This window comes from Plectropomus leopardus, chromosome 11 (genome assembly GCF_008729295.1).
Source record: "Plectropomus leopardus isolate mb chromosome 11, YSFRI_Pleo_2.0, whole genome shotgun sequence".
Lineage (NCBI taxonomy): Eukaryota > Metazoa > Chordata > Actinopteri > Perciformes > Serranidae > Plectropomus > Plectropomus leopardus.
In genome coordinates this window covers 28,929,302-28,955,068 of record NC_056473.1, presented here as the reverse complement: position 1 = coordinate 28,955,068, position 25,767 = coordinate 28,929,302, and the positions used below count along the sequence as shown (strand labels likewise).

The 25,767-nt window shown below is 38.6% G+C and overlaps 2 protein-coding genes across 3 annotated transcripts in view; both read right to left on the bottom strand.

Moving 5' to 3' along the window:
* mical2b (microtubule associated monooxygenase, calponin and LIM domain containing 2b) overlaps positions 1-6,733 on the bottom strand; it is a 62,202-nt gene extending 55,469 nt beyond the window's left edge. For both annotated transcript variants that reach the window (XM_042495419.1, XM_042495418.1), the window contains exon 1: positions 6,559-6,733. The gene's annotated coding sequence lies outside the window, so the exon portion shown is untranslated. The remainder of the gene's footprint in view (positions 1-6,558) is intronic.
* Positions 6,734-12,093: 5,360 nt separating this feature from the next.
* ccnd1 (cyclin D1) lies at positions 12,094-19,486 on the bottom strand. Its single transcript, XM_042496186.1, has 5 exons — positions 18,593-19,486; positions 16,188-16,403; positions 14,992-15,151; positions 13,585-13,733; positions 12,094-12,874 (listed from the first exon to the last, which is right to left on the bottom strand). The coding sequence occupies exons 1-5, from the start codon at positions 18,794-18,796 to the stop codon at positions 12,713-12,715; spliced, it is 891 nt and encodes a 296-aa protein (XP_042352120.1). The 5' UTR covers positions 18,797-19,486; the 3' UTR covers positions 12,094-12,712.
* Positions 19,487-25,767: the final 6,281 nt, after the last annotated feature.

Genomic DNA, 25,767 nt, shown 5'->3' with positions numbered 1-25,767 from the left:
CTTTGTATATATTTTTGCATTATTTTGTCTTTTTAACGAATATTTAATTTAGTTGCTGCTCTCTTATTTGCTGCTGTAACGAAATAATTTCTCTCACGGGATTAATAAAGTATTTCTATTTTTTTTTATTCTATTCTATCTTTAATCTTTGAAGTTGGGACTAAAACACTAACCAAAAAACTACCATTACTGCTGAGAGGAAACAAGCCTAACTGGTGTTGTAGTACAGTCAATGACAGTACTGCGTGTACGTACCATGAGGTGAGGAATGATGTCTCCAGGAGCTCGTGTTGTGGTTTGAACAGCGGTTTGTAATCTCAGATATATATAAGGAGCCGGATAACAATGTCCGTGTTTAACAGCTCGTCAGATGTTTGATTTGGGATTGAAGATTCCTTTTAAGGTTTTACCTAACCGCACTTGGTGTGTTTCTTTGAATACAGTTTAACTAATAAGGGCATCGTGTTGATTCTTTGGTACAAAGGTTGTAGTTAAGCATGGGGGGAGTGTCCAAACATGTGGTAAACACCAATAAAACCAATATGACTGTAAAAGGAAAGGTTGAGTAACGAGGCCTAAATGGTCCTGCTGACATCAGAAGCGTCACAACATGTTTTCAAATGATATCAGTTGTTTGCATTGAAAGGAAACTACAGAAAAATATTGCAAAAGGTCCTTGACTGAATAGTTAGCTGCATTTGCTCGCTGGCCTCAGTCCAAATAAGCATCTATTGAAGATTTGAGCAGCTTTAATACAGTAGGTGGTCCAACATATTGGTATCATTTGCATTAACTGGCTGCCATCTGCCGTGAGTAGATTTTGCTTTATGTTGAAATGCTCCTCCTTTTATTGAAGATTAAGGGTTTAGGGTCTGCATGTTGGAGTCGCAGTCTGGAAACACTGAGACCCTTGTGGACAGCGGCCGGGCTAACATGTTGCACACCAGCAGTCCAAGGGTTGAAAACTTATAAGCCTACAAAATCCTGTACTTCTCGAGGACACATGGGTCCAAATCCCACCCTATAAGATGGGGTCTTAAATTTAATCTACACAAACATAAAGTCTGGGCAGTCTATTGCATTGCAGGGTGCAACCACTGATTAGGACTGTGCTTTTAAAATGTATAGTTAAGCACATTTTTTTGTACAATTGTTCATTAAAATATCAGCAAAATCTGAACTTTATAGAGAAGGATTTACAGCAGAGCTGGTGTATCTGCAGATGTTGACTTGAGGCACATGTTCAGTGGTTCACTGCTTCATTTAAGACACCATTACACTTCATGTTATTGTGTCGTCCAGTTACTGTGCAGGGATATAGTCTAATGTCACAACCGGTAGTAAACTGTGGAACTAATCCAGCCCCAAACTGCTACAATGTGCGGTGCTAATACTGTGAGGATTAAGGTTTGATTTCAGGGCTCACATGCACCAATTAAAGCCAATCGTACAAGCAAACATATGGCCCTGTGCTGTTCAAGCTACAGTAGTGTTATCCGTGAGGTCAGGTTGGGTCGCCGCAAACAGCATCCAATCTTTGGTCGCAGTTGCTCTGAACCCGAGCCTGTAGCTTCTCTGACGTGCACCGAAGGTGCTGTAAATGTATGTTAGCACGACTAAAAATATTTATTTATTGACTCATTTAGACTACTGTCTTGTCCCAGTATACGAGCACCAGGGAAGAATCGATTTATTGATGGAAGTATGTCTTAGTTCAAGAAATGTGATTTAGCATGATTTCAGTCTAACATGTTGAAATGCATTTAAGAAGTCCACTTTTAGTCAGACTAAAACAATAATTCAAAATTTTCTAACATCACGTAAATGTACTGAGTGAAGCAGCCGTATCGATAAATGAACTTTTTTCTCTAAGCCAGCCAAAAGTTGTCTTTAACAGATCACTGTAAGCACTGGTAAAACGCTGTAAATATCACTAAATGGGAAGTTAACTAGTTGACTCGAAAGTATAGTATTTAAATATGATATGCATCACAGACAACATAATCAAGGACCCATTGCACTCATCATATCACTCAAATTTTGGCTCTCCACCCAACCTTTGGAAAATCCTCTGACGTAGCAGAGCTCAACTTTGCCTTTCTCATCTGACAGCAGCCCGCTGGTCGGTTAGTGACAGTGACACTCGGCTCCCTGGTGTATTTTTGTCTTGCTGCTTTCCCCGCTGGGCTGATATATGCAGTGACACCCCCTTATAAGTCAACCACTCATTCCAGGAAGTGACAGCTTGTGCACAGGCTTGTTTTTTTCCTCTCAAAGGCATCATGGTGCAGATTAGTAAGGAACGGCAACATGAAATGGTCAGATTAACATCTTGAGGGTGAGTAGGAAGTGAGGATCAAAGCACAAATGAAAAAAAAACGCAAAAAATCCTTTACAAAATTATTATAATATTGAGCTATGTTATTATTTTTAAACACAGGAAAGTTTCTATTAAAACACAAAAGTCAAGATGATGAGACACAAAATGTGGCACCACTCAAACACCGACTATGCCGTCAGCACTCCGAACATTAGTTTCAATCATATAGCAGCCTATATAAACTTTAAAGGGATAGTTCACCCGACTTTCCATCGGCATGACGGCGATAGGAAATAACCTCATTTTCATTGTCGGGTGAAATATCCCTTTAAGGGAAGCATCAACGGTAAGGCAGTTTCACTGGCATTTTCAAATGCGTTCACTTTAAGTGTCCCTCGTGTTTGAAACAGTTTTTGATTCCATGTAATCCCTCACATCCACTTAGAGATAAGCAATTTCCCTTTTTCTTTGTCCCCAGATGATTCAAAGAAGTTGGACGTACGTCATCCAAATACAAAGAAAGCGCCATCTGACTGGAATAATCTTTTCTTGAGATCGGTTACCTCCTTCTACAGCTTCAGGACGCCTTTATATCCTCATCTCGAAACAGCTTGCTCATGTTTTTAAGTCAGTGTACTGAAAACTGTTACGAAACTATCCGAGGTCACAGTACGAAAATTTCATTCTGATTTATTTATTTTTTAATATACGACAGCTGAGGGTAGGGGGTGTGGCTGGGAGATGGTGGATGAGATGTCTGTATCTGTGTATATGTGGCGTTTGTTTGTTTTTTGTTTTGTATTTGTGTCGAGTGGACTCCCTTGAAAATGAGATGCTGCCTCAAGGGGCTACCCTCTCAATAAAGTCAAAAGTTTTCATTATGTCGGATCACGAAAAACTCTTTACAGATAAAACCTGCTGCTGGAATCATATAAAAAACAATATTTTGATTTCCCCCTGAGGCTGGCGTTAGGGGAAGTTTTAAAAATGCACGCAGTCTAGTGCAGAAACAGCAGCAACTCTGTAACACAAGCTTTTTCCTCTGCAGCTGTATACAAGCAGCATTTAACAAGGATTTGTCCAAGTCCTGGACCTCTGACCCGTCAGTCCTTTACGCTGACCAAGCTGCTTCTCACCAACACTCACATTCAGCAACTATAAGCTACTTGCAACAATTGCCTCCTAATGCTTATTCACATTAAGTCCATAATCCATATGTACGAATGGAGCCATAAAAACTCCCTCACTCAGTGCATGATCGGCTCCCCTAAAGACTTAAAGAAGTAAGTCACCGATATGAAGAAAACCATCATATAAAACCAGACCGTCACCGCAGTAAAGAGACACAAACACTTTTCATGTTGGTGCTACAAGACCAAAGAAAACGGAGAAAAGGGATGCTTTTGCTCGAGAAGTAGAAACAGACTACAAACAACTGAGGGGGCAAATATGTAACCAAATAACAGAATCTCGGTTTATATTTGATCAGCGCTGCTTAGTTTTACCCTTTGATCTCTGTTTTTCGGGCCTCGGATTTCACTGTGCAGGAAGCAAGATGGCGCCTACTTCCTGTTAACTAACTTTCGCCATTACGGCTAAACGGGGCATTAAAATACATTTCTGAAAACATTTTAGGTGAGAAATAGGCAGTGCAGTAACGTAACTTATATTTGATCAGCACTTCCTAGGTAGCTGGTGGTGGGCAATCATGAGCAATACGGAAATGCTGAGGTACAACCTGTGGTTTCCAAACCCCCCAGGAAGTGCACCACGCTCTGACGCAACTTTTATTTATCTTTTTGTGAGCGTCAAAAACCCAGCGAAAAGACTCATTTCACTATCTAGATTTAAATCATCCAGTTTGATAACATTTGGAAAGTCTAAAAGAACCGCAAGATTACATTTCTTTAGACAGCCGTTCAAGCTAGCGAGGCGCTAATCTGGAAGTGAGCCGCTCCACCAGCCGAAGTTATCCGCTCGGGAACACGAAAGTCTCTAAAGCGAAAGCCTCATGAGCCCGTAGATGCAGCTATTCTATACCTGGAAAAACTAGCTTTTTTTGCTTCGTGCACCAACGAGCAGCTCTGATCGGACTGAGCGGGGCCCCGCCTCCACAGCTGTATCCAGACTTTCTTTATTACATCCACGTGTAGCTCCAGCGACAGCCCAAAGAGCCAGCAAAACTCCTCAAAATGACATAAATAACACCGTTAGGAACAAGTTTTGCCGGGGGATGAAGAGGATCTAAGCACTGGTTAGATGGCGGAAAGTTTACCACAGTTCATCAGCGCACACTGCCCACATGGTTTTGATACAAAGCTGGCTGAAAATCGGCAAAATTTCCCTCTAAGACAAACAGCGGCCTGATGTGCTGACCTCTGCGCTGCTTGGCAGCGTTATGTAAAAATGGGGGAAGCGCTCATTACGTTTGAACGCATCCAGTTCTAATGAAGACTAATCCATTATATCACTCGAGTGCAAATTGAGTGAAAGTTTATCCCACTAATGAAACATCAATCCACAACAACTGCGAGAGTCTGAAATGACACGAGCCTTCTCGCCTGACTGGATTTCAGGTCTCTGCGGACGTGAAGCCACCTGCTGCTGCACACAGAAATCATCTGGAAGACGAGAGGAGGGCCACCATACTTGTATCACTATATCAAACTACAAGTCCACATCCGAGACTCGGATTGCACGTCTGAAGTCGGCAGACAAATGCGGCTGCCCACTGTGAAACAGGCTTTTCTGCAAATTCATCTCCTCTTTGATGTCTTTCTGTCTGCATAAAGTTGCAGCGTGTGGTGCTTAAGAGCGTCAATTAGGGGGTGATAGCCTATCATTAGCAACTCCTCTCGTTTTATATCCTTTCAGGCATTGGTGTAGGTTTCAGGGGGGATGCAGGAAACACGTCTGCCTCAATATTTAGAGTGGTTCTTCCTAACTTGTCCAGCCACGGGGTCCAGATTTCTCCTTAGTCATTAATTTAATGTCCATACATCAGATACATGACAGCATATTCAATTTTTCCCCCGAAATGTCAACAGTATGTTGTCTGAGAACACAAAGAAATAAAAGATCTTGCAAGACAAAGAAAACAGAAACAGCACTTCAAAATAAAAGCTCTGTTCAGGAAATTCACTGTACTTATAAAAGTAAGCATGCTTTTTACAAACTCAGGAGTCACTTGTGGTCCATTCAGAATGGACCCATGACCCACTTTTAGACCACCACCCACCAGTTGGGAACCACCAATTTAAAAGAATGTGCATTTGCCCTCCCTGCAATAAAACTAATAAAGTAGCGGAGGAATTTCATTTTTGACATAATTTTAACACATTAATTGCATAAAATTGTGTACAAAAGGAAAGATTTGGTTCATAAAAACTGCTGAAAGCAGACAATTAAAATACTGTACTTTGTATTTAGTGTGTCCTCTATTTCCACTTAGCATGTGTTGAACTCTCTTGGACAGACAATATGATTGAAACCAGAGGAACCTGGTGAGATTTCTTTCTAAAAAAAAAATGGGGTAAAAAGGCAAGGAGCCACACGAAATGTTCCACAAATTACAAGAAATTAGTACAAGAAAATGACCTAAAAATTAGTTTTAAAAAAATAGACTATTAGAAAAACATTTTTTTAAATAGGGGAAAATGCCCCAGAAACTTTATTTATGATTATAATTTAATATATTCAATATGGCCGTTACAGAAAAAAATAATAAAATACATTTTTAAAATAATTTTAATGATTTTTAGCACTTTTTAATGGTCATTTTGTTTGATTTTGACTTTTTCTTTTCCAGATAATTTTCGTTTGGGCCATGAGATATCATGCTGCTCGTTGCCTTCTCCACATGTTTTTGATAAAAAACCAAACCAATTTTCTCAGGTTTCAAAGGGCTAATAAAACTGAGAAGTAAATACACAGCACAGCACTGTTCAGTGCAGTTAAAATCAAGATTAATATCTAATTCTCATCACAGACTTAAACTGATTTTGCAGCTGACCACTGCAGCTTTTGTTTGGGGCCTCCACACGTCACCTGTTGCACCGTCTATTAAGTTACAGCCCGGGATAAATTATTCACCAGCAGCTGCATCCCCAACACAGCAGCTTCACACAAACACTGCACACACGCAACACTGAGAAAACATGATTTCCGTGAGTGTGTGAGCTGAATGTGTCAGATATGAACCATTTCAGCATTCCTGATAAGCTCAGTCGTTCACTCACGCTCTCAGAGAAGTGCGGCTGTCAGCTGCTCACGCCGAGTCCATGAGAAACAAGCAGCAGTCCCCCCCGGCTTTTATCCACAGTGTGTCCTCAGTGGAAGTCCAAAAGTGTCCTCACAGGTGGGTTAAAACATGAATGTCGGCGCTGTGGTCCTCTGCAGAGACCTGTTCCTCACATGACAGCCGCCGTGTGTCTGCCGCCCCCCGTGTTGTAGACTGGCGTCAAGTGCGACAGCAGCACGCAGAGGGCACATCCGGTTAGTCATTTTCCAGAATAAAACTTTAATTGCGGTTTTTCGCCATTGCTAAAACACCACACAAGAAACTGGGATTCACTTGATCTTCATCATTATCTTCTTAACTCAGCAGAAGTCTTCTCTTGTGCTGACACTTTTTTTATTGGTTTCACACATTTTTTTCAAAATTTAACAATTGACAAACATTTTTTTAAAAAATACAGAAACAAATAGGAGTACAATTAGACAAAATGATTATAAGGACAATGAAATAAATGAGAAAACTGTTTAAAAATAAAATCAATCAATCAATCAATAAAATGACAAAATAATAGCTACAAATAAATAGAAATAAAACATACTTAAATAGTTCAGCTACAGTAATAAAAAATATGTCTCCTTTACACGCAGAATCAGATTAGCTGGCTAGGGTGTGGTAAGAGGTCCATACAAATTTTTTAAAAAATAAATAAATAAGAAAATGACATTAAAATAAGCTTTATAAAAAATAATAATTCAGCAACAGATTATATTTTAAATATATTATTATGATAATTATAAATACAGTTTTTTGGACATTTTTCCCCAATTTTTAATAAATTATTTTCTAAATCGACTTATTTTTTGCAGTATTTGGGAAACGTCTTTTGATGTTCTATGTTGATGTTGTTGGGTTTTTTTTTCAAAAGAAATTTTTATACCCACCACTTTTTTCTCTTTTTTTTTTGATCCTATGCAGTACCTTTCAGCCTAAAAGCAGTTGAAGGCTTCTACTAATAAATCTTATTATTTATTTAATGTCTGTTAGGAAGACATTGTGTAAAGCATGTAGTTCCTGCTAATAGCCATCGAAAACTATGATCTAATAAAATATTCGGTTTGATGGTAGGAGTCACACGTGTAGACCTACATTACACTTGTGTCTAATGTTGATACTTTTATTTTGAAAGTAAACTTGCCACATGTCCGGTAGAGATGTGTGGCTGACTTGACACAGCTGGTGCAGGATGAGAAAAAACTGCGCTTCCCAGAGCCCCCAAAAAGACATCCAATAAGAACCAAGCCTTAAAACGTGTGTTTTGTGTAAATGTTTTATTTTTTTTCTGTCTGCATTCAATTCACAGAGTCAAAGATTCAGTAAATCAAACATAAAATGAGTCACTATCATAGCTCTATTTGAATTATCTGCTTTACTACTGCAATTTGAATGTTAATTTTAAATAAAAAATGTTTTCTAAGGCGGTAATGATGTGGAAAATGATGCGTTTCAAGTCCATGTAGGCTAATAAACGGATAAATGCAGCACATAACACTGAACAGCAAAAGCAGGAAAGCCTGGGAGGAGAAATGTAAAAAATACACTGGGAAAACATTTCAAATGCATCCTTGCACTTTAAAATGCCCCCTCCATACCAACACCACCCCACACATCCTTCTTACTGCACCAGCTGCAGAGTGCATGAACCTTTTATTACTCCCTGACAGCTGTCCTCTGAAATCTGAAGAAAACTGCACTTGTGTTGAACATGCTCTCTGTATCTCAGAGAGAGAGACACACAGAGAGAGAGACAGACAGACACAGAGAGAGAAAGACAGAGAAAGAGACAGAGGGTGGCATTTAAATTATGGCCTGCAAACCAGATCCTCCTGACAACCATTTTGCATTTAATAATAAAAATAATAATAATATTAATAATAATAAGTGATTCACATATTTTTAGTATCCATAAGGTGCCAGAGTGCAAAAAACAGCATCAAAATATAACTTGTTTATCAGGATTCCCCACAAACCCCTGACAGAAGTCTTAGCTAAGCCCTTGATTTCCTAACATCTTAGAAACATCCTAACATCCTATAAATGTCCTAAAATCTTATAAATGTCTTAAAATCCCAGAAATGTCCTAAAAATCCTAGAACCATCCAAAATCCTATAAATGTCCTAACTGTAAGAAACATCCTGAAATGCTAGAAACAACCTAAAATCCTGAAAAATGCCTTAAATCTAAGAAACGTGTGGCCATTGTGTACTTTTGGAGAGCCTGAATTGTAACAGCACATATCTCAAAACCTGGACTAATGAAACTCAAACTGGTAACCACAACTTACTAACAATACGAACAGTACGTTTTATATAGTGTTATATTATATACCTAATTGACCCAATTTCAGTCATGAGTTGAGATAACTTTTTATTTCACCTTGTGGAAAGTATTGGGGGAACTTGACCTCGGAGTAATAAATTTGTTGAGCCGACGTAAATGCTTGAATAGAAAAATGTAATGTCAGCTAAACATTTTAAGCTGTGTGCGCGTTGTGTCAACTAAATTCCAGTTTAAGATTTTAGACTTGGGCAGCAATTGTTCTTAAAGTTGAGAAAACTAAGCAGAAAAAGAAAAACAGTGCAGTATATCTTCTGTAAGAGTCCACTCAGATCACAAGAAACATCCAGATACGACATACACACACGTTCATGCATGTATGCAAACATTCAAATCAATTTCTTCCAGTTTTTTACTATGCTTTTGCTTATTTTATTTTAATTTAATTAATTTTATTAATTTCTAATTTTGTCCTGTTCTGCCCTCAAGTGGTGGATGACTGTTATAACAGTATGAAGGCGCACAAGCACTGTGACGGTGAGGTCTGGATTATCCAAAATTAAAACCTGTGATTGTGAAAAAATATTGTGAAATTAACTAATTAATTTGTATTAGGTTACATGTATAGTAAGCTTGTGTCAAAATCTGAGGCCTTGATTGGTGTGGTTATCATAATCACACACTGTAATTTTATTAAATCCTACACAGCAAACCTAAAACTAACCTCTGTAATATTTCTTATGCACAGTTTAATAAAGGCCGCAGGTACCTTAAAGTGACCATGTGCCCAGTGACCAAATTTTAAAATCATGTTCAGCAAATTATATCTTCAACAGACTTCTCACTGGTTGCTCTTCTTGCTTTTATGCTCCTATTTATGACTTTTAATATGCTTTTATTTTAATTGTTTAGTTTTTTTTATGTTATTTTGGTTGTTTTTTATATCAGTTTTTATGCTAATCAGTTTATCATGTAGCACTTTGAGATTTGTTTCAAATGTAAAGTACATTACAAACAAACTATTATTATTATTATCATTATTATTATTATTATTCCACCAGTTTGCATTGCCCTCACACACTGTTCACAGCAGGGGTGTTAAGTCATTTAAGTTCATTGGCCACTTGCAGCTCAACAGACCGGATTTTTGGGGGATTTTAGGACATTTCTCAGATTTTACATCATTTCTAGGATTTTAAAACATTTCTAAGACTTGAAGACATTTCTCAGCTTTTAGGATATTTCCAGTATTTTAGGACACAGGGGACTCTAGACCTCTGTCAGTGGGATTTGGGGATCATTTTTGGATAAACAAGCCCTATTCTGATGCTGTTTTATGCACTGTCACCTTACATACATGCTAAAAGTATAAGAACTTTCCCCAGCACCCTATTGGGGGACGGATTTGGCCTGTGGGGCGTAAATAAAGTATCACTGTTTTGAGGTATAATCACACAACGTTTCTGTACGATGAATATCGGCTCCATCTCCCACTCACATCTACTGAAGTCCCAACACCTGACACATTCACGTCATATTTCGACGTGTTCTCCAGTTGGCTCCAGAGGGTTTGCAGGTCAGTGTTTTAACTTTGACCGCGTGGACGTGCTCGCACAGCAAACAGAAACACAGAGTTTAGAAATAATGTGAAATGATGTCAACATCAGTTTTCCTTTAATTCATCTTTACACTCTGTCCCGTGACAGACAACAAAAGCACCAACACCGTGCTTCACCGGATACAAGCTTATGTCATGAGGGCAGAAAACCCTTAAAAAAAGAAGTTCATCACATCACTATGCAGGTTTATCAATTTGATGTAGCTTCTCTGTTCAAGCAGCAAAATAATAGAACCTACAACGACCACCGTGTGGTAACGTTAACAGAGCAGCTGAATGCAGAGACGATTTTCTCTTTCCGAACAACTCAACTTTTAGCTATAAAGTCAAGTGATATGAAATAATAAATATAGAAGCAAATCGAGCAGTACACTGGATGTCTAACTTCAGTAAATGAGTACAGCTTAATCCCTTTTCTTTGACAACAGAAAGACTTGCAGAGTTTGGATAAAAAAACCAACATTCCCATCTGACAAACAGTATAATGATAATCAAATAACCAGGGAGAATACCCAGATTACACCGGGAATTATTACATTTTTTAACCTTATCTTGAGGTGGAAAGCAATACGTTTCTTATATTGTTACAGTCTTCTTTAACCGTAACGGTTACTGTGCCCGTTTTGCATCCAATGCATACAGAAAAATGCAATGTAAAGTGTTGCAAAGGTGAAATTCATGTCTGAAAACGTGAATCTTAAATGCTGCAGTTGGATACATGTTGATCTGCTGACAACCCAAAACTGAGAATAGTTTGGTTGCTATGGCATCCCAAAGGACTGACTTCCCTCTAGTGGTAAACGATGCACATTACACTGTATCACATGACAACAGTTTGTGTTCAGTAATCACATCCTGTGATGGTTTCCATTTAATATTGTATATTTTATCTGACAAACATCATTGTATCCTTTTCAGGTGACAATTCAGGAACTTAAACCTCACAGTTACAGTTCATATTACGTTCATACTTAATTTTTTTCCGTCTTCATCACGTCATGAAGCAAAACTTAACAGCTCATACTGTAAACTATATCTCAATATATTTTTTTTAACCAGTGTTTTCCGTGAGAGGGCAACTGTCAATCACTGAAACGTGTTTATCAAACTGCCAAAAGTGATAAATGAAAACGTCCTTCACCTTTACTCCTAAATTTCATACTTAAAAATTTAAGCCATTTTATCCCTTTAAAACCCAGATCAACATCCCTTTTCTTTCAGGAGTATTTAAAACTTTAAAGCAAATTGGTGTAATTTCTTTCAAAAACATGGGAAAAAAGGCAACGAGCAACTTGGCAAGAAATGTTTCACACATTGCAAGAAATCTGCAGATTCAGAAAATTATTCTTAAAAAAAGCTAGGCGAAATTTAAAGGGAATACGAAGGGGGAAAACTATATTTATAAATCTAATTATATATTTAAAATTATGTTTCAAATTTATCATATTTTTAAAACACCTTTCTGGATTATTTTCAGGTAATATTTTATACCTTTTAGTAATTTCTTGATAAATTTTGGGTCAGTTCTTTCGTTGCTCATTGCCTTCTTCCGTGTTTTTGAAAGAAATCAAGCCAGTGTGCTCAGGTTTCAAAGGGTTAAATATTACGACTTAAAAATGCTCTTAAATTTAAGAAAGGTCTCTTAAACTGGCTCACACCTTCTGGTGTTTAAAATGAGAGAATGAATATGTTCGACATGTAATGTGAAAGGAGGATTTTGTTTCTATTTAGTCACTTGAAAAAAAATTTGCTCCAAAAGCGTCACCGTCAGGAGGAGTGGGTCGCGTGAGAAATCTGTCTCATGTGTATCCCAAATTACTTTTCTTAGAGTCATTCTTAAACTTTTGATAAATACAGGCCCGGGGACGCCTGAATGCATCAGCTGGTTTCAGTCTTTTCGGCGACACAGTGTCAGTTTGGGAGGAGACAGAAAGGACTTCAAAGTCTTAAGAAAAGGCCAACAGACATCAGACATCAGTCTTCAGCCGTTTCTTCAGCTGAATTACAGTCTTGAGGTTGTCGATGAACCGGATGTGATGGTTTCCACATCGCCCTCCAGTCGTCGCCACAGTTCATCCCGGACTCCAAAATACAACATGTCAAACACAGCCGCGTGTGTTTTTGTATTTGTCAAAGATGACCGTCCGCTTTACCAGTTGGACCTGCTCCTCTTTTCTCGCCCGGCAGCACGACCGGCGACACTCAGATGTTTACGTCCCGCACATCTGTGGGTGTAGTCGAGAGGTCCTGCCCCTCACTGAGGTTCTTAGTTTCCATGGTAACGGAGTACTGTGGCTGTTGTGCCTGTCTGAGACTGGTTTCCAGCAGCGACTCGATTTGTTCCTGACACGCCCTGAGACAGTCCTGCAGAGTGAGAGTCCAGGTTAGGTTGAAAATCTGAGGTTCACCGAGTGTCAACAGCTCCAACACTGAGGCGCACACAAAAACACGGCGGCAAAACGTCACACCCGTGCCACCTATGGTCACGTCCTCCCTCCTTTATGTTTAACACAGATGTCATTTCGGCACTGTTACGACCTCCTGTCCTGGCTCAGAGGCGAGACCACTCTGTCCGCCTTTTCTGCGATCGGACGTTACATACAGGATGGCGAGGCGGCAGGACGGCATGATATTCCCGCCTTGAACAGGCGCCGTAAATGTGGCTAACAGTCAATGAAAATATTTAATTCTAATTCACATACATGCTTAAAAAATTAATCTAGCTACTCAGCAATAAGGTACATGCTGTAATTAAATTAATTTACTGTAATTTAATTGTTATTTAAGGCATCTATTGCACATTTGTCCGTCGCTCTTCCTGAGGTTTCTACCATTTTTTCCCCCATTACAGTTTTTTTTGGGAATTTTTTCCTTAGTCGATGTGAGGGTCTAAGGACAGATGGATGTCGCACGCTGTAAAGCCGTACTGGGCAAAATAAATCAAATAGACTTGACTTGATGCAGAGATTTATATCATACTGTGACATGCTATTTACAGTAATTTAAATGGATTTGAGTATCACCATATTGCTGCTGGTGTTTGTGGCTGTGTGTTCATGGAGAGATGTACCCACCGGGTCACTTCTGATGGTCTGCGCCAGCTGCTCCGTCAGTTTCTGCGACATCGTGGCATTGCCCGCCATTCTCATCTGAAGACCCTCCACAGCTGCCACCATGCTGCCCGCTGCGACCATCGACGGAGGGCTGGCAATAAATTTAACATCTGTGGAGCATCAGAATGAGACTTTCAGGTTAATATGGCACATTTTAAACAGAGAGTGACAAACTTCAGGCTCCAGATCCATTTTTAAAGAACGGGAAAAAAAGTATTGCTGCAGGCAGCCCCTCCCCCCAGTTTCCCCTCAACCCGTGCCGAGCTCTCATTGCTTTTAGAGCCAGATATTCAGCTTGAAATATATTTCAGATATATCTGCATAAGTGAGCCTCTTGGCTTGTGTCTTTGAGCAGCTCAAATGCAGATTTGCAAGTGAAAAGCCGACACCAATTTTCTTTAAGCATTTTTTTCCAGAAAGTTCCAAAAACTGTTAATAAGTGTATAATGTGAACAAGGCACAGGATGTTATATTGCTGTATTTTCCCTGTTGTGGTGGACCACTCTGCCTCCCCAGCTGCAAGACACAGATACTCTGTCCCTGATAAATGGCCGTGTCTGCACTGCAATCCTCAACTATGATTAAAAACGAACTTTATCATATCAACCCACAGCATATATAAGAGTATTCCACATTTATTCACCTTATTTATTGTTTTAATTAAAACTGCTGCTGCATGTATCTGTCAGACTGTAAATCAGGACGGCCACACCAAGAGCCTCAGCTGAAGAGACACTCAGTGATGTTAGAAAAAGTCAAATTATTTTGTTAGTCCGACTTAAACTGGACTTTGGAAATACAAGTTGACATGTTAGTCTGACTCAGATCGTACCAAATCGATTTCTCCAAGTCAGACACATAGATAATTAACTGAAAGTCAAGTTGCTGAGTCATGTTAACACCTCAGTTGGACGTAAGTCACCACAGCTTTGTGTGTGTGCTCCTTGTCCCCACAGTGGTTATGGATCGGGACCGTTTGTTATTTATGAGGGGTGTGGCAAAACAGCTCAGGCATTTTTTTTTTAATTAAGCACTGAGGGGGGGCTTATGTTTTTAATTTTGGCTTAGGAGAGGGACATTTAACTTTAAATGGTAGCACTTTGTGTTTATTTTAAATAAAAAAGTCACACCCCAGCCACCCCCTCATCTGATATATAAAGTACAGTCTCACAATACGGGCATGGAAGACAATGTCCTGCTGTGAATATATATATAGATATATATGTAAATATAAAATATATAGGCATACACGCAGCATAGCTTGACTTATCTGTGCATGTAAATATAGGGACTGTCTGCGTAAACGTAACTAATGAGAACTGTCTTCTATCAAAGACAGTCGTGTATGTAAGGTGTTTTCGGTCGTACCTGTGGCACACAGAGCCACAAACGTCTGAGCGTGCTTTCTGAGGATGGGCCGGTTCTCTCTCCGGACAGGCAGCTGAGACAGAAAGTGGTCGATGAAGTCCAGAGGGGTTACTGAAGCCAGGTCCCACTTCAGCTTGTTCAAAACCAGCAGCTCCATTTGCTGTGTGGACAGAGAGGGACAGAAGGACAGGTTCAAGTGGGATCCTGACAGACAGATGTAGGGATTAACAAAGACGGTGGAGGAGGGTTTTTTTTGTCTTCTTGTGGGGATTTTGGGCTTTAAGGAGGCACTGCAGGAAAGGTCTGGGGCTCATACAAACAAAGAAATCCTCCTCTGGGGACCACAAATGTCCACAGTGAACTCTGATAATGCAGCCATTTTTTCAAGGTACTTCGTTATGACCTAAAGTGTTTTTGGGGGGATACAAGATCATATGTGATCCACTGGGGACAATAAAATCCATACCAATCTGTCTGTAAGCTGCTGAGATCCCCCAAACTGAACTTAAGTGTTCAGACAGACATGCAAGCTGAATACTAGACGTACTCAGACCGTTTCATGCTCATGACCTTGGATTACAGTATCCCCACTAAGACAAAACCCGCATTTTCACTGCATGTTCAAAGTGGGAATATCACGCCGTTACGCCGCCTCATCGTTCTGTACATCACGTCTGATCGCAGAAAGCGGGACTGAGTTGTCTCACCTCTGAGCTAGGACAGGAGGCGCCGAAAACAAGGTCTGTGTAAAACTTAAAGCCAGAAAGACGTGACCGTGGGTGGCACAGGTGCGACGTTTTGACGACGTGTTTATGTGTGCGCCCCAGCGTGGGATGTTTAACAAGCAGCTGTTAGGACAGCGACTGATTTAAATAAGAAGAACGGCGGTTTTAAAAGTCCGCAAACTGGGAAAAACGAGATTCAGGAGCTTCCTTATCCTCCGAGCAGAGGACGAGATCAGCCGCCATAAAACAGAGACAGTAAAAGACTGTTAGTGACTTTTAATATTCAGAAGAAGCTGATATTATATGTCACACTGCAGGCAGACGCTCGTGTTTTACATCATGCCTTTTTTGACTGCTGGATGCCGTGATGCGGTGAATAATCACACGGCGGAGCGGGATGATGCCGCCGTTGTTTCTGTGTAAAAATGCATGGCAGTATAAAGACGGGGCGTCATTGCGGTGGTGACCTACCAGCAGCTGTGAAGGCGTGATGGAGTTGTCTGTGTAGATGCAGAGTTTCTCAGCAGTCAGCGGGATCGTTTCCTTCAGTTTGGACGCCAGGAACATACAGGCAGCTCCCAGCAGCTGCAGGTGGCTCTTCCTGGTGGGCTCCACAGACAGGAAGCGGTCCATGTAGTTCATAGCCAGAGGGAACACCTCTTCCTCACATTTCTGCTCCTCACACACCTGCACACACACAGACCAGACTGCCATTAACCCTTTGAAACCTGAGCAAACTGGCTTGATTTCTTTCAAATACATGGGAAGAAGGCAATGATCAACTTATCGGAAAATGGCCTAAAAATGAGCAAGAAGTTAGTTATTAAATATATGACCATAAGAATATTAAGCAGTGTACATACAAATGCATTAATTGCACAAACAGAAGAATTTAATTGGTTGACAAAAAAATCAAAAGACAATTTTGATAATTAACAATGTAAGCCAATTACCAAATAAAATCAACTATTGCTGTTGCAGCCTCAATCATATGGGATTTGTTGCTTTTCTTGGTTCATGTGATCACCCTCAAAACATTTAGCCAAACAAAAGTCACACAACAAACTCAAAGATAACACCATTAACCCTTTGAAATCTGGAGCACTTCTCTTGTGCTGCTTTCAGAAGGGGAAGTATTTAAACCTTCGACCCAGAGCGAACAGGTTTGATTTCCTTCAAAAAAATTGGGGGAAAAAGGCAATGAGCAAGTTGATAAGATATGTTCCATAAATTGAGAAAAATCAGTAGATGTAGCAAATTATTTTTCTAAAAAAGGGAAAAAAGAAAGGAAAAAAGCAAGGGAAAAACTATGTAATTATCTTCATCATATAATATATAATATAATTATTATCATATAACATATCTGAAATCATGTTAATAACAATAAATTTTATTTATATAGCACTTATCAATACAAATATACAGAATATAGAATAAAAGCAATTTTCCAGATAATTTCCCTTTTTCATTTATTTACTGTTATATTTTTAGGTAATGCCCTGCTTTTATATTTTCTTTTTTTTGTTTTTTCTTTTGTGTTTGTTTGTTTTTATTTTTTTTTATGTTTATAAATTTTACTAATTTCAGGTACTTTTCTAGTTTTAAAATTTTACACTATTTTTTTCTGTCTTTTTTTTTTTTTCTTTTTTTTTTTTTTTTTTACTCATTGCCTTCTTACCATGTTTTTGAAAGGAATCAAGCCATTTTGCTTAGGGGGTTAATTCCAGTGATGCATTTACATTTTTTTAAATCCGGATGCATTTCTTGCAGCCTGACCTAAAAGTGACACGAAATGCATGTTTTAATAGTGGGAGGGCAAATAAAAAAGTAGTCAGTCAAGAAAGCACAAGAAACAGTGTTACCTCATGGTGCTTTCGTTTTTTTCATTACCTCACAAACATCTGGGCTGAGCAGCTTTATGCAAATAGACGACTAACACAAGAGTGCAATAAAAAAAGAAAAAATGCATGCTCATATGTGTCCCTGTAACTGAAGCTTATTGAGATGAAGAAATGTCAGTTGTAGTTTAATGTAAAAAACATGGAGCCTTCATAGAGGTTAACCGTTTAAACTGAGAACTCTCGAGTTCCTCACGAGCCCCCAACACAAAGGCATCGCGTGGTCCTCTGTATGGCATCTCGCTACATTTTCCAAAAATGTTTTAAAATATTTTTGAAGTCGTTCAATCCCACATTACGTCAAGATTTCACTGTATCTTTTAATATTCTTATCACATGGCTTAAATTAACTGGCATGTGAGCGAATGGAAATAAGTTTGTCGTTAAAAAAGGCGTCAATAAGCGTTTGATGAAGCCAGGCGTACTTTTAAACTCCAGAAACTTAAAAAAATCACCTTAGACACACGACATCGTCATGTTTAACATCTAAACAGGTTATATGTTCTTACAAAATACACATAATGGACCACTGTCATATCTATGTGAACCTGTATTATGCATTTTATAGCAATTCCAGTAATGCAGAATTCCAAACTCCATTAAAAAACACCAGTTAAAATACCCAAATGTTGTTTCTATATCATAAATAATGCATCAATGTCAACTTTTTTTTTTGCTGCTGAGTCTTTAAGACTACAACTTCAATTCGGCGTAAGTTTGGTTCACCTTTAAAAAAATGCATACACATTTTTTCCCCCTTTCTTTCCCTTTCCACAACAGCAGTGGTGCTGTTGAGCAGTCTGAATCTACTAAAGTTGTGATTTGATAAGCTTTTAGCTTTTAACATATCACGTTATTATAGCTTAAATGCCGAATTCACCAGCGGCTCTATATACTGCACATGTACCAAACATATAACTTAATAGACAAGAAGAGAAACTTTAAAATCCCAATTTTGTGTATTTGGTTTTAACTCACCTCTAACATCCAGGTAGCCACTATCCTCCTCATGTACGGAGCTATCTCTCTCTGGACGCATTTGAAGTAGTTGGCAGCGGGCAGGTACTTGTCTTCTGCCCGCAGCAGAGCGTGCAGGACCCGGTCAGTCAACAGGTTGGAGTCCCGGTAGGCCCTCCGGATGGCAGGCCTGTCCCCCTCACAGCACAACAACTGGGGCTCCATTTAACTGTGCCTGAAGCACTTTGTGTCTCTTTCAGCTACTTTTCTTCGCGTCAATGTGGTGAAAAACCTTAAAACTAGCTTCGTTTTAACGTTAGATAACGCGTCTTTCAGCCGCTCCGCATTTTGTGTCTCCCAGCTTTCTTTTTCAGCCGTGGGAGAATATTATAAACTTTAGTTACCTGTTGAAAAGTTTGTGTAAAATGTGGTATATTAAATTATTTCTCGTTTCTCTCCGTTGTTTCACTGCGATGGTTTATTCCTTTTTTCTTCGGGTTTTGAGTTACTTTCTTTTGTTGCACAGGACTCACTCGCAAGACAATCCGGGGTGGTTGTGCGCTTCCCACCGGCCATGTGGGGAAAGTTTACCTTCATCTCCGCTGCTGCGCCGCTTTATTGCACCGCGTCAACGCAATTAGCATAAACGACGACACATCCGGCCAAATATGTCAAAATAAAATAGCTTCAAAAAGTCATCAATTAGTTGAAAATCAAATCAATACACAGTGTTGAGTATTTGAAAATGCAATCGGTGGTGAAAAAAGCAATCTCATTCTTTACTCGATTAAAAGTAATAATACCACCCTGTGAAAATATTCTGTTTCAAGTAAAAGCTCGGCAGTGAAAATAGCACTTTAATATCTGGAAAATAGAGTATAACAAGTAAAAGTACCCAGTGCAGACAAATCTTAAAAACACACACGCATAAAAAAAACCTCATAATTATTAAAAACACAAAAATAAAAAAGAAGAAAAAATATCCAAAAGTCACATTTAAAAAAAAAGAAAGAAAGAAAAACACCCCAAACCTAAAAAAAAACAACATACCCCAGATTTAAAAATATTTTAAAGTAAAAACTACACCAAACCTAAAAATATTACAAAAAGAAAATAAAAAACTCAAAATTATAAACAAAATTGAAAATACCAGCAAAAACTCAAAATCACTTTTAAAAAAAAGCAAAAAACACTTAAATGTTTATCCAAATAGTTGGCAATTCATTTTCTGCTATTGATTAATGAGCTAATTGTTTCAGTTGTACATGTATGTACCCTTTGTTATACTGAATGTATAACATAATATTTTATAAACTCTTCTTATGTTCTTATGCAAAAAACTTAATTTGTATTTGTAAAGTAACTAAAGCTGTCAGATGAATGAAGTAAAAAATACAACACTCAACTTACTGAAGTAAAGTAAAAGTACCTCAAATTCTTACTTTCTTCATTCTAACTTATTTCATCCGATTCCATTTTGATGACTTTTCTGACAAATGTTTTAAACAGGGCAGTGTTTTTTGGTGACCCGCTTTGTCCAAAAATCTGGCAAAAAAATGTAAAGCAACAGAATGAATGTTTTAGTCAACACAATAACTTTTCCTATTTTTTTTTTTTTTACCCCAAAAGTAACCCCCAAAAACGTGAGGATGACGACAACAACATCAACAACAACAAAAAAAAACACTTAAAGGAAAACAGTTCATTCAGGTAACTCGGACATAGGCTGTCTGGGACAGACACTCTCCTGAGACAGGCCAAAAAGATGGAAGGGAGGGTTTGTCATTTCATACTTTATTTCATAAAATCGATAAATAATAATAAATTAAAAATGGCAAATGTATTGCAGAAATATCCATTTATTCATATTATCAAGCAGAAGCTATAGATTGGATTGATTTTAATTTTAAAGAAGCTCACGTAAGGTGAGCACTGTGCAGCTGTATTATCTAAAAAAACAGAAGTATCGGATCAGGACTCAGTATTGGCAGATGCTCAATATTAAATTACTTCATATCAGGGATCAGGGACAAAAAAAATGATCGGGATATCCCTACATCTGTATATACCTTTACCTTTACCTCAGTGTTAAGTCAGTACTGAGAGATGGACTAACACACGGCTGGTAATGGTCTTTTTAAGTAATTTGTATACACTAACAAAAATACAGAATATCACAAACCTTATCCGGTAACGTTGGGCATATTTAACAATTAAACACTCAGCGATCAAATTCTGCAAGCAGTGCAAGGCAGTTTGTTTTACGCTCAGTCTGAACGCACCTCCTAAACGAGGTGTCAGTGTAAATGTATTGTTTGTCTACGTTTGTTAGATCGGCAACCTTCCCAGGATGGACAATTCCTCTCATGCAATGCACCCTGGGATGTGCGCCAGTGATCCACAGGTGTTATTTAGATAGAAAAGGATAGAAAATTCTCAGACTTTTCCTGAGACTGATGCAGTGTGCAGTGCACACTGAAGTTTTACTGTAAAATCTGTCCCTCCTCGTCCCACATAATGATCTACAGTCTGTGGACCACGAATGAATGAGAAGGTCTTGGGAGAGAGACGGAGACAGAGATCTATGTAGCCATGTCTCTCTCTGTCTGTGTGTGTGACCTCTAACCTCAGTTTCTCAGGGTGGCCGGGTCCAGGGTCATACTCTGGACACCGTATACAATAGCAGTCTATAGATTCTATTGATTGTCGTGATTGATCCCTCTTACAATAGAGACTGATCTGTGGTGATCAGCTTCGCTAGCCTTCTGCCATGTCGTCCATTAATGTTGCTGGATGGGATTTGGTCTGCAGAGCTTCAGAACGAGACTCAGTGAAGACGTTATAATGGTGCTAATAGTGATCTCTTTGGACAATAAGCATCCAGGAAAAGGCTACTTTTAGTTTTGAACGCTTGTATTCTGTGGCTGCAAACTTGCTGACATGATGTTAATGCTAATTTCATAATGGCTGCATCGAAAGGCGTATTTTAGTCTTTCTATCACATTCCACCTAATTATCTAAGTAAACAAACATTGACGGCTTTACAGATTTGTTCACTATGATGAGAGCAGGTGGAGAAAGAAAGACACAGAGTTAAAGAGTGTGTGAACCCAGTAATAACACTGAAGATAAATGTGGTGGCAGCTATAGAGAGCACACAGAGGTCTCCATGCTGAGGAATCTAACCTCACCATCCTTCACAGGAGATAAATGAAAAGAAATGGACCTGACTGAATGACTTCATAGAGACTGAAAGGGAGAGTAATGGTAAAAAATAACAAGCAGTGACTTGGCCACAGATACTGGGTCTTTGAACTGAAGCTGTCAACTAAGGAATCTTTTTTTTTTTTTTCAAATTAACATGATTTACAAGCAAACAATGATAAATATTCATTGTTAAATATTCATTTTATTAACTGGACACTAAAAGTCTACTCAGTGAGGAGACCAGTGATAACTGTGTAACTTACTGTGAACCTGGATATGATAATAGGTGGTCAAAGAAGTGTTACAAGATACTCTGTTACAAGTAAAAGTCCTGCATTGAAAATGGTGCTTAAGTAAAAGCAAGTCAGTCAAATCAGGAAAATGTACTTGAATTATTAAAAGTAGAAGTACTCAGTGCAAAAAAATCTTTAAAAAAAACACTCAAGAAATCAAAATAATAGAAATATATGACAAATAATAATTAAAAAAAAAACCATACAAACACCTAGAAAACACACCTCAAAACCCTCAAAATGATAACAAAATAGTCCCAAAAACTCCAAAAACTAAATTTTATTTTCAAAAATAGAATTTCTTCTTCTTTTTTTTGACCTCGTTGGCAAATCAAACTAGTTGGTAATTAATATCATGTAAAGTGACTGATCGATTAACCAACTAACTGTTGCAGTTGTACCTGAACAAACTGCTTGGTAATTTAATTTATAACAAAACATAATAAATAAATTCATCTTATGTTATTAAAGCAGAAATCTTAATTTGTAAAGTAAGTTAGGTGCCAGACAAATTTAGTGAAGTAAAAAGTACAATATTTCCCTGTGAAATATTTTGGAGTTAGAGTAAACAGTAAATACTCAAGAAAAGTACCTCAAAATCATACTTAAGTTAAGTACTTGAGTAAATGTACTATCAAACGTAAAATAAAAAAAATACATTTAAAGTTATTATTTATGAAACAAAATATGATTTTCCTGCTCTTCATAAACCCAGTGTGTCTCATACAGGCATGAAAGTGTACTTTTGGCATTGATATCTGACACAGAGAGGCTTTACAAAAGCCGTGTTTACACTGCCAAGGCGTTCAAGGCGGGAATATCACGCCGTCATGTCGTCTCACTGTTCTGTAGGTAACGTCTGATCGTGTAAAGTGGGGACAGAGTGGTCTTGCCTCTGAGCCAGGAACTGAAAACGTAAAACAGGTGACGTTTTAATGATGCGTTTACACGGGCAAACTACTGAGGGAGATTTAAAAAGCAGCTGCTAAAAATTAGCAGAAGAAGCGAAAGTGAAAACTAACCTCGCACTCACTGAAATTTGCTATATTTTGATTTTTCCAGAGTTTTCGTAGATTCACGCAGAGGGATGAATCTGTGCAGATAAATACAAGTGATGACAGAGAGGAATTCATTTTCTTTAAGTCTATTCATTGTTTTTTTAGGGGAAATCCTGCATAATATACCTCAACAAGTGACGCTGACCTGCTGAGCAGAGTGTGAGATCAGAAAATGCGTCGCGTCTTTATAAAAGCAATAAAGGATGTATTTTGTTGTTTGGTTTGGATGACTTGTGCAACGATAGTTCAAACATACTGTATCAACACAAAAAATCTGTAGAAATGGTCATACACATACGTTTTGATGTGATCAGACCACTTAGTACCACATGTTCATAGAATTAGCTGCTAATGAAGCAGAAATGCGTCGGGGAGCGTCCCACATACCCTACAATATATGTGTGTGCGTGTTTGTCAAGTGAAGGAAGGACGCTCCCAGTAGCTCTCAAGTGCGTCAGCCCCTTTTAGGTCTTTGAATGGCCTGCTATCACGGCTATCAAGTCTGGACACCAGCACAGAGAGCCGACCAGGGCTTCTCCTCAAAGAATCTGCCCTTCACCCCTCCACCACCAGCTCACAGCTCCTGTCCTAACTGGGGGGATGGTACTCTGCGGTGTCTCCACTGGGGGTTTAAACTGAAGAATTTACTGCATCATGTTAGAAAACAATAGATAGCTGCTTTTTTTTTTTAACAAGAGTGCTTCAACAGTGTTTTGTGAATTCATTCGAAACCAGAGGCAGTATGATCGCTGCACTCTTATTAGGAGTAAAATGTGTAAAACCAACCAATAATACACACTTTCTGCTAAAACTAGAAGACAAAGTCAAAGGCAGCTGAAGTGAAGAGCCACTTTCTATGAGAGCTGAAACATCTTTAAGAATCTGAATTTATACCTGACGCTAAGCACTACCAGGTATACCGAGACGTTAATGATTGAGTCTGCACTGACTTTATGCTAAATTATTATCACAGTAAACTTTTTCATCTTTACTTGTGCAACATACAGTGTTTTCTACGACACAGTCCAACAGTGCTTTAACCCTTTAGAACGAGCAATTTGGCCCGATTTCTGTCAAAAACATGCAAAGAGGGCAGTGAGCAACAGAAGAAGAAATGAGCCCCAAATTTGGAAGAAATTAGTAAAAAGTACAATAAAACCTGAAAATGAAAAAGTAAAGTAAAAAAATAAACAAACAGATAAATACCATAGAAAAAATGAAAAAAAAAACTATTAAATTACAATAATGATAGTTAGAAATAAAGTTTTCGCCTAGCTTTTTAAAATTATTTTCTAAATCTAATACATTACTTGCAGCTTGTGGAACGTTTCTTACCAATTGCCTTTTTTTTGCATGTTTTTGAAGAAAATGCAACATCTGACTCAGAGTTCAAAGGTTTAAATACTGGTAAAAGCCATCTCGAAGCAACACAAGAAAAGTGATGTCGGGTTAATAATATGTTCTTTTAAGGCCCAGACACACCAAACGCACATCAGTCACTTAGCGGCGATGAAAGCCCCCTGCTGCGTCGCCCTCCCATGCCCCGTCTCTGCCAAAAAGTGGCACAGGAACACACCAAACTGACAGCCAAACAGCTTGTGAGAGGAAATACTCCTACACACCAGCTAACGGCGGTCGTCTGTAATAGCCGATCAAAATGGGAGACCAGGAGACCGCCATGAGGCTAGTTAGCGAGTTAGCACATCAACAACATAACCCAGTACTGAAAGAACAAAGCACAGGTACTGTAACAAGTGAACAACCACACAACCCATCAGGAAATGTTTCTGTTAAGAGCTCAGTGGTTAAAGAAAAACAATCTTACCTCATGCAACAAGTTTGTTTCGACCTCCCTCCCTCCTAACTTTAGCTGTTTACATCCCTCACTTCCATTTCTCCTCGTGCGCTGAGCTGAACCAACAATCAGTGATTTCATTCATTTACAGGCTTTTTTTCAAAAAGCCAATAAGGGTTGACAACAGCCAACAGCGCCCAGCGTGGGCGGACGGCGACCATCGGCTTGGTGCATAACGGACCTAAATATGGTGACCCGTCTTAACAACCAGGCCATAAAGAAAACAGTTGGGATACTTTACACATTGAAATGCTGTAATTTGATAAAGCGTGCAGTCAGGCTGAAGCACATCTATCCAGTTGCTACAGTAAGATAGCAGACTACCCATCCCATTATCTATTTTTTAATTTTCTTTCTTCATTTAATTCTTATTTATCTGTTTGTTTGTTGTTTGTCTGTTGTGCTTTTTTCTAGTTCGCTCGCTGGCTTTTTGAAATTGCTTGATAGGCTGAAAAAGGTGTGAACGATTGTTCTGTCTTTTTTCATTTATACTTGTAAATAACAGTAAAACTTTTTTTTTTTAAGTAGCGGCCTTAAAGGCTATGTTGTTAGCTGTTAGCAGGTTTTCATCTAATAACTACATCTAACTGTAAATTGCTATATATGAACACAATCTTGTTTTTTTCCTAACTAAAAACCTAAAAACCACTCACCAATATCATTTTTTTAGTTCTGCAAACCAAAATACTGTACAAAGTGAAATTCAAAATGCAGTTGATCTTATCTTAAGATGGAGCAGCTAGCCTAGCAGTTTGCCATTTCTCCTGCAGTCTTACTCTTGTT